The sequence below is a fragment of the Carlito syrichta genome, unplaced genomic scaffold (assembly GCF_000164805.1).
Source record: "Carlito syrichta isolate Samal-C Ts95f unplaced genomic scaffold, Tarsius_syrichta-2.0.1 Scaffold303646, whole genome shotgun sequence".
Classification (NCBI taxonomy): domain Eukaryota; kingdom Metazoa; phylum Chordata; class Mammalia; order Primates; family Tarsiidae; genus Carlito; species Carlito syrichta.
In genome coordinates this window covers 834,646-843,219 of record NW_007247742.1, presented here as the reverse complement: position 1 = coordinate 843,219, position 8,574 = coordinate 834,646, and the positions used below count along the sequence as shown (strand labels likewise).

The 8,574-nt window shown below is 50.2% G+C and overlaps 1 protein-coding gene across 3 annotated transcripts in view; it reads left to right on the top strand.

Annotated features, from left to right (window-relative positions):
• The first annotated feature begins 8,017 nt into the window (after positions 1 to 8,017).
• Positions 8,018 to 8,574, top strand: part of TUBA4A (tubulin alpha 4a) — a 4,935-nt gene continuing 4,378 nt past the window's right edge. Inside the window, exon 1 of one of the 3 annotated variants that reach the window (XM_021712786.1) lies at positions 8,018 to 8,174. Coding sequence is in view for 1 of the 3 variants with exons in the window: in XM_008058881.1 (XP_008057072.1) it covers positions 8,371 to 8,373 (3 nt within the window). In the remaining 2 variants the exon portion in view is untranslated. Of the gene's footprint in view, positions 8,175 to 8,248; positions 8,374 to 8,574 lie in introns of those variants that run through there. The other 2 variants (XM_008058881.1, XM_021712787.1) reach the window with 2 other exon arrangements.

The window sequence follows — 8,574 nt, the reverse complement described above, 5'->3', positions numbered from 1 at the left end:
TCAAAAAAAAAAAAAGAGCCCCGTCCCTGGAAAACTATGAAGATTAAATGAAAGAATGCATGCAAAATGTCCTGCCCACTGCTTGACAAATACTAGGGTACACTGTACATCTTGGGGGTCCCTCTTCCAATTTCCCACCCCCCAATCCCTGATGTCATAGTAAGAGAAGAAAATGAGTTGAGCTGGGAGGGATTAGAGACTCCCAGGTCCAGGAGGCAGGGCGGCTTTGCTCATCAGTCATCTGGCAAGGCCTGCGCTCACTGCTGCCCTCTGAGCATGCCCAGTTCTCTCCACGTCTGAAACTGCTGGCCCACACAAGGTGTGTCTGGCTTTTCAGGAAATGATGCCCCAACTGTGGGCAACAGGTTTGGGACAAAGAATGAGCCTCTGGAGTTGCACAGACCTGGCCTCAAATACGCCTCCAGCTGTAACCCGGTACAAGTCACTTCACCCCAGCTTCCCTAGTGACTTTTTCTTGACTGTAGAAATAGAACAGCCTCATATCCACCAGGCTTTGTTGTTACACTGTTTAATTCCCATTGATTAAGCACTGATTAGGTACCGAACACTGTGCTATGTGCTTCACACACATTATCTCATATAGTCTTCACAACAGTCCCCTTAGGTAGGTGCTTTTATTACTCCCAGTTTATAGATGAAAACTGACCCTCAGAGAGGTCAAGCAATATTCCTGGCTTGCTCAAGGTCATGAACAAAGCCAGGAATATTCAGCACAGGGAGGTTGGCCCCAACCACATACTTTTAACTGCTCTTCTATCCTGCCTGGTGGGTAGTTGTGTACAAGATCTCAAATGAGCCCCCCCACATAGCCAGCCCCACCTCCTGTATCTACAGATACTGGTGGATACACATAGATGGAAGCGCCTCCCTCTCTCCTCACTTTCCCTACTGATCAGGAACTGAAATGAGAGACCAAAGGCGCAGCAGATGGGCAAGACTAAGGGAGAAACAAGAGGGCAGCAGCTTCCCTGAAGGATGTCTCCTCATAACCAGGAAGTGGGATCAGAGCCCAGCAGGAAACCAGCAGGGGCCGAGGTTTGGAGATTAGGCCAGTAGAGAAAAGTGTCTACACTTTATGCTCATGTCCCACTTCCCCTACACTCCTCACCCCTAAATTCAGACTCCCCCCACAGCCCTGCTCCAGAGCCAGGCTCAGCCCCACATCCTGGTCACCATGGGCCTTCTCTTCCCTACCCCCTGCCCATGCTCCCCTACACACACCAGCTCACTTGGGGGCCACACTCACATCTGGAAGTCTCTTCCCCTCTTCCCTCTCACCACACCCCACCATACACTGTAGTCCCACAAACACCTGGACTCCCAAGGCTTCCTCACACCAGACATCTGGAGCCCCCATCGCCTTCTGCTCACCATGCTTCCTGGATGGTGGTTGGCTGGGGCCCTCTTTCTGGCTGTTTGCAGCTGGATGGGAGGCAGGGATAGATCTGTGAGAGACCCAAGGCACCTCCTTATAGTCTCTGGTTGACTCCTAGGGTGGTACTGTTGTTAGAAACAGCTCCAGGAGGACAGGCCTTCGTTTCAGAGCAGCTGGCAAGCACTGGGCTTGGGCCCAAATAGGGGAGCCAGGTGGATGCACAGGGGAGGGGCTTGAGCTAATAACCCCACACAGGTATCTGGACCCCTGTCTGTTGTCAGTCACACAACCCCAATTCCTGGTGGCGCAGCCTGGACTTCACAGATAGGAGAGGATTTAGATATCAAGCCCTCTGAGTTCCAGCACCACCCCTACCCTCCCAACCCCCAGGATTGATGAGGGCTGGAAATGGAGTGTGGGTGGAACTACGAAGATGTCTGCAGTGACCCAGATATTATGAGTCCTGGGGCAAGAGATCAAGTCTCAGGGAATTCTGGGTAGAAACTCAGAATATCATAGAACACAGGGAACTAGAGCTTGGTTTAACCCCACCTCTAATACCTACTAGCACTTAATTTATTTTTGCCTCAGTTTTCTCATCTGTAACATAAGAGAGAGGTAGCATTGTGAAGATCAAACAAGGTAAACTTTAAGTACTTAGTCTAGAATTGCTATTGTTCTCCATGGGCAAAGCAAAAGGATGAGCAGGGTCTCAAAGTTGTTTCTTTCTTTATTTTTTTTAATTGGGTCTCATCTTGTCACCCAGACTGGAGTACAATGGCGCAATCATGGCTCACCACAGCCTCAACCTCTTTGGTGCAGGTGATCCTTCCTCCTAAGTAGCTGGAACTACAAGCATACACCACCACACCCAGCTAATTTTGATTTTTTGTAGAGACGAGGTCTTTCTATGTTGCCCAGGCTGATCTTGAACTCCCAGGCTCAAGGAATCTTCCCACCTTGGCCTCCAAAAGTGCTGGTATTTCAGGCATGAGCCACCACACCTGGTCTTCAAAGCTATCCTTTAATGTCTCCCCCAATCCACTGCAAGTCATTGCTGCTCTAGCCTGGCCTTATGTTCCCAAAGAAGGAGTCTCCCTATATGGACTTAGGCAAAATTCTGATAAAAATGTTAGTCTCTAGCATTTGTATCTGGCTTTATGGTTCTTTTTGTTTTGTTTTGTTTTGTTTGAGTCAGAGTCTCACTCTGTCGTCCAGGCTGGAGTGCAGTGGCATGCTTACGGCCACCACTGCCTCTACCTGCTGGGCTCAGGTAATCCTTCCGCCTCAGCCTTCCAACTAACTGGAACTACAGGTACACACCACCACACCTGGCTAATTTTTTGTAGAGACGAGGTCTCACCAAGTTGCCCAGGCTGGTCTTGAACCCCTGGACTCAGATAATCCTCTCACCTTGGCCTCCCAAAGTGCTGAGATTACAGGCTTAAGCCACCACACCCAGCCTGCTTTATTTTTTATTTTTTTGAGTTGGAGTCTCACTCTGTTGCCCAGACTGGAGTGCAGTGGCCGCTCCCGGCCACCGCAGCCTCGACCTACTGGGCTCCGGCGATCCTTCCTCCTCAGCCTTCCAAGTAGCCGGAATTATAAGCGTGCGCTACCACGCCTGGCTGATTTTTTTATTTATTGTAGAGATGAGGTCTCACTGCCCAGGTGGGTCTTGAACCCACAGGCTCAGGCAATCCACTCACCTCAGCCTCCCAAAGGGGCAGGATTACAGGCTGAGCCACCAAGCCCGGCTCCCAGCCTGCTTTAGGCGCCCTGCTTTAAGGCACCCTCTCCCCTTATCTCCTCTGAGCTACTCAGCAACTTGGTGAGGTAGGCAAGGCAGGGCTTCCCTTTCCGTAATGAAGTAAAGGAACTGAAGTCTCCAATGTCCTGCCCAAGATCACATGGGGTTTAGTTAGTGGTGGAATTCAGATTCATCTGGGACTCGGACTCTGCTTCTTCTCTTTCCACATGTGGATACTCCCTGGCCCACAGCCCCTCCTACATCTTTCTCTTGTCTGTCCCGTCCCGGTCTTGAATTCCATGGCCAGCCAGCATCACTTCCTTGCATATCCCTCCACTCTCTTACCTCCCTCTAGCTTCAGCATCCTTGTTTGACTCAACCACAACCCCAGTTAAATTCATTACTTCACCAACTCTGTGCCTGCCCTCAGCTAAACAGTGGCTGTAGAAAAACCCCAAACCACACTGACTAATCTTTCAAGTGCACAACTACCAACCTCAAGTGGACCCTAAGGCTGCATGGAAACCACATGACACAGTCCCCCCTTACCCACAGCTTTGCTTTCCACGGTTTCAGTCAACCACGGTCTGAAAATATTAAATGGAAAATTCCAGAAATACACAATTCATAAGTCTTAAATTGTACACCGCTCTGAGTAGCGTGATGGAATCTTATGCCGTCCTGCTCTGTCCCACCTGGGACATCCCTTTGTCCAGCATTTCCATGCTGTAGACGCTACCTGCCCATTAGACACAGTAGCTGAGTCAGTTATCTGATTGACTGGGTGCTATCACAGTGCTTGTATACAAGTAACCCTTGTTTTGCTCAATAATAGCCTCAGCGCATAAGAGAAGTGATGTTGGAATATTGTTTTAGTTGTTCTATTTTATTACTGTTGTTGTTAACCTCTTACTGTGCCCAATTTATAAGTTAAACTTTATCACAGGTTCACATGTATAGAGAAAAACACTATGTACAGTATAGGCTTGGGTACTATCCAAGGTTTCAGGCATTCCCTGGGGATCTTGAAACATATTCCCCATGGATAAGGGGAGTAGACTATTATACATTTCTCCTGTCACTCTTCCAGATACAACCATAACCAGGAATAGGGTTGCCAGATTTAGCAAATGAAAATATTAGGCGGATGCATAAGTTCACAGCGTTTGTTTTTGGCATGGCAACACTGCTAGGAGTTAGGAGTTTGGCATGGCAACACTGTTAGGAGTTTATTCTTTGTCATTTGTCACTTGGAGTGACAATGTCGTGCTTGTGAATATGCCTCGCATTTTGCAGATTTGAAGAAAATTAGTGCTATTTGCGGAGAAAAGAGGACGGAGTATCAAGTGGGAAAAAATGAACACTTCTGACACATTCTTCTGTTTGAGTTTAATGGTGGAGTAAAGGCAGTGGAGGTGGCTGGAAACATTTGTGTCATAGGGGAAGGCACGACAAAAAAATGGACTTGTCATTTCAGAGGGCCACTTTGACCTGAGTGATTCTCAATGTTAAGGAAGATCATTGGGCTTTGATGGAGACTGTTTGAACACTTTAATCCATGTCAGTCAAACTGATAATTGGCAAATGTGATAAACCGTGACCAGTTAACCATCGTGTGACATTTACATTTCATGGGCAGGTGAAAAACACCATGAACTTATGCATCAACTCTCACTCTCTCTCTCTCTCTCTCTCCCTCTCCCTCTATATATCTATATCTATATCTCAGTCTATATAGATATAGATATATAGATTTTTTTTTTTAGTTGGAGTCTCACTCCATCACCCAGGCTGGAGTGCAGTGGCACGCTCACGACCACCCCGGCACTGACCTGCTGGGCTCAGGCGATCCTTCGCCTCAGTCTTCCAAGTAGTTGGAATTACAGGCAAATGCTACCATGCCTGGCTAATCTTTTATTTATTGTAGAGATGAGTTCTCGCCAAGTTGTCCAGCCTGGTCTTGAACCACAGACTCAGGCAATCCACTTGCCTTGGCCTCCCAAAGTGCTGGGATTACAAGCTGAGCCATCAAACCGGCCTCAACTTGAAATTTTATCTAGGAATCCTATCCAGGAAGTAGTTGCTAATATGAAGTTTCAGTCACTGTGACACATGGTGGAGTTATCCTGAGGCCTTTTCAGAGTGCCTCTCATCAGCACTCAAGAGAATGATCCAGAATCTCAAAGATGGCTAACTATGCCTTTCTCTCCCACCTGGAGAAAAGAGACCCAGAACGGAAAAACAGTCACGCAACACGTCAAGGATAAAGAAGCTCAGCCTCCCACCAGCTTGGTTTATGAAGCCCTAGACCTCAGGAATTATTGTCCAGATGGAGTGATTTGGACTCATTAAGCTCAAAACTCTCTCATGTAGCACTTAAACTTCGCCCAAGCACAGTGGCTCATGCCTGTAATCCCAGCACTTTGGGAGGCTGAGGTGGAAAGGCTGCTTGAGTCCAGGAGTTTGAGACCAGCCTGGGTAACAAAGCAAGACCTCATCTGAACAAGAAAAAAAAAAATCAAAAAAATTAGTTAGGCATGGTGGCATGCACCTGTAGTCCCATCTAGTCAGGAGACTGAGACAAGATGATCACCTAAGCCCAGGAGGTCGAGGCTGTAGTGAGCCATGATCATGCTACTGCACTCCAGCCTGGGCAACAGAGTGAGACCTCAACTAAAAAGAAAAAAAGAAAGGAAATTATCCCAACTGGTCTTTGGAGCTGGACACCTCAGAGTCAGCCTACTCTGAAAATAAAATGATCCTAATGGCAGGCAGGTGTTTTATGTAAAACAGAGTAGAGAGACTGAGATTTTTAAAGCATATTAATATGTCTAAGTTGTAAGAGACCATCAATCCTCTTAATTCCTTCAACAAATATTTATTAAGTTCCTGTTCCATATGCCAAGGACACAGCAGTGGACAAAAAAGTCTATGCACTTAAGAAGCTCACCTTGCTGGGTGAAGAGGCTGAAGCCTGAAATCCCAGCACTTTGGGAGACCGAGGCGAGAGGACTGCCTGAACCCAGGAGTTCAAGACCAGCCCGGGCGTGATGTGCTATATGCACTAAGATAAATGTGAACACAGTGCTCTAAGAATCCAGACAGCTACTTACATAGTACTTTGCCATGAATGTACACATTCCTAGTTCATCTGATAATCACATTCTGAAGCTGTCATCCTAGTTTTACAAATGAAGAAGCTGTACCTAAGGTGAAAGAGCTTTAGGGTGTTGTCTAAGGTAGCTCAGGTCTCTTCTTATATTTATTCTTCTGGGGTGAGGTTGCACAAGGAAAAAAAGAGGGCCAGGGAAGGTCTGCAAGAAGCCATGTGTCCTATAACCACTACAGCTCCTTCCTCTGTAGAGACCATGACCCTATTCCCCAAAGCAACCTCACTGTATGGCCTTGCCAGTTTTCTTTTTATGAATGAGTCTAGTTCTCCCAACCAGATGGCAAGTCTACTGGGAAGAGGGACCTTGTCATATTTCACAGTATTTCTTTCCATGCCTTGGCTAAGTCGAGTGCCAATTTGTTATTTTGTTGATAGAAAGTTGCCATCACTAGTTATTTTATGGTATTGTGTTGTATTATCAGACTGCCCTGGCACTGTGAAGGAGATGGAGGAGAGGCAGGAGAATCCTTTCCAAGTGATGACTAGCCCAGGAGACAGGTTTCTTAGGGATGTGCCAACCAGCACATGAGGCACCGCATGATGAATTTCTCCAGTGAAAGAGAAAACTAGAACATGTCAGGCGAGTAAGAGAAAGCAGAATTACCTTGAAAAGTTCTGTTATTGCAAAAAAAGAAATGAAATGTAGAAAGACTAGCTACTGCTGAGACTGGAGCTGAGCACTGAGGCCATTAAGATGAGGGGGGCAGCTGGGCACGGTGGCTCACTCCTATAATCCCAGTACTTTGGGAGGCGGAGGCAAGAGGATTGCCTGAACCCAGGGGTTCGAGACCAGCCTGGGCAACTTGGCGAGACCTCGTCTCTACAATAAATCAAAAATAAAATTAGCTGGACATGGTGGCGTGCACCTGTGGTTCCAACTACTTGGAAAAGAAGGCTGAGACAAAAGGATCGCCTGTGCCCAGCAGGTAGAAGCTGCGGTGGCCATGAGTGTGCCCTCCAGCCTCCAGCCTGGGCGACAGAGTGAGACTCCTACTCCAAAAATAAAAATAAAAAGATGAGGGGGGCAGATCCTGCCTGTGCCTCAGAGACAGAAGAGGAGGGAAGTAAAAATCATCCATGATATCAGAATCTCGATTTTCTTCTTTTCAGAGTCAAGAAACATGTTGATGCCTCACAACAAAGCTCCCAGGATGGAACAATTGTCTCCTTTTAACCGATGAAATGTCAAGGACTCGGCGAGATTAAGTCGTTTACCCAAGGTCACAGAGCGCAGTCTGGGTATGGACCCAGGCTCTGAGGGCTCCGGTCCCGCGTTCCTGCGGTTCTGGCAGCAGGAAAGCAAGTGGGTGGCCGCCGCAGGGCTAGCTGATAGTGACGGCGCTGATGACGGGTTGCTGGCCTGCCGACGGCAGGTGAGAGCGGCAGATGCTCGGGGTCAGCCCTCGCGGACCAGCTGCGGGACTTGGCTCTGTGGGAAAGTCCAAGGGATTGGCAACCTGGGGCTCAGGCTGTGCAGCTCCGGGGCCTCGGCCGCCCGTCGGCATCGGCGAAGTCCTGCCGTCCCGGCCGGGGCCCAACAGGCGTCGAGCCTCTGGAAGCGCTTCCCCAGGGACCGCCCGGAGCCGTGCGGCCGGCTGGAGGCTCTGGGGAGACGGGATGGGGAGGGCACTAGCGCAGGCCAGCAGCAGCCCCCTCGCAAGGACCGCCTGGACCATGCCCGGCCCACGTCGGGACACCTGGCCGACCTGCGCCCCCGTGACGCTGGTGCAGGCGAGACGCGCCCTGTCACTGCACCCTGCGTCCCTGCCACGGACGTCGGGAGCCCAGAGTGCCGGCTCAGAACGAGGAACAAAGGGTTAAAGCAGGGGTCGCTACTCCTAACCCAAGCGGGACAGGTGAGGGACGCTGGAGCGGCAGGGGGAGGGAACCTGGCTGAGCCCACCCCTCGGGGCCGCCTCCCCTGCGGGAGGCGGGGCCTCGGGACGCCCAGCCCCGCCCCGCGTATAAGAGCGGTGCGGCACTGCAGCGAGCGCAGTTCTCACCGAGACCCGTCACCCCGACTCTACGTGAGACGCACCGCCCCGACTCGCCATGGTGAGCGCCGCCCCGCCGGGATCGCGCCGGCCCCCTAGCTGCCCCTCTCCTGCGGGGGACCCTCCGGGGATGCTTCGGGGCCTCCACCCGGCGCTCCAAGCCGCCAGGAGGTGCGAGGGTTTTGCATCGCCCCTCCCCAGCCCCCTCCTGGTGACTTTGGCCGAGCCTTGTCCTCCTTCGGGGGCTGGGGCTGGGGGTCAG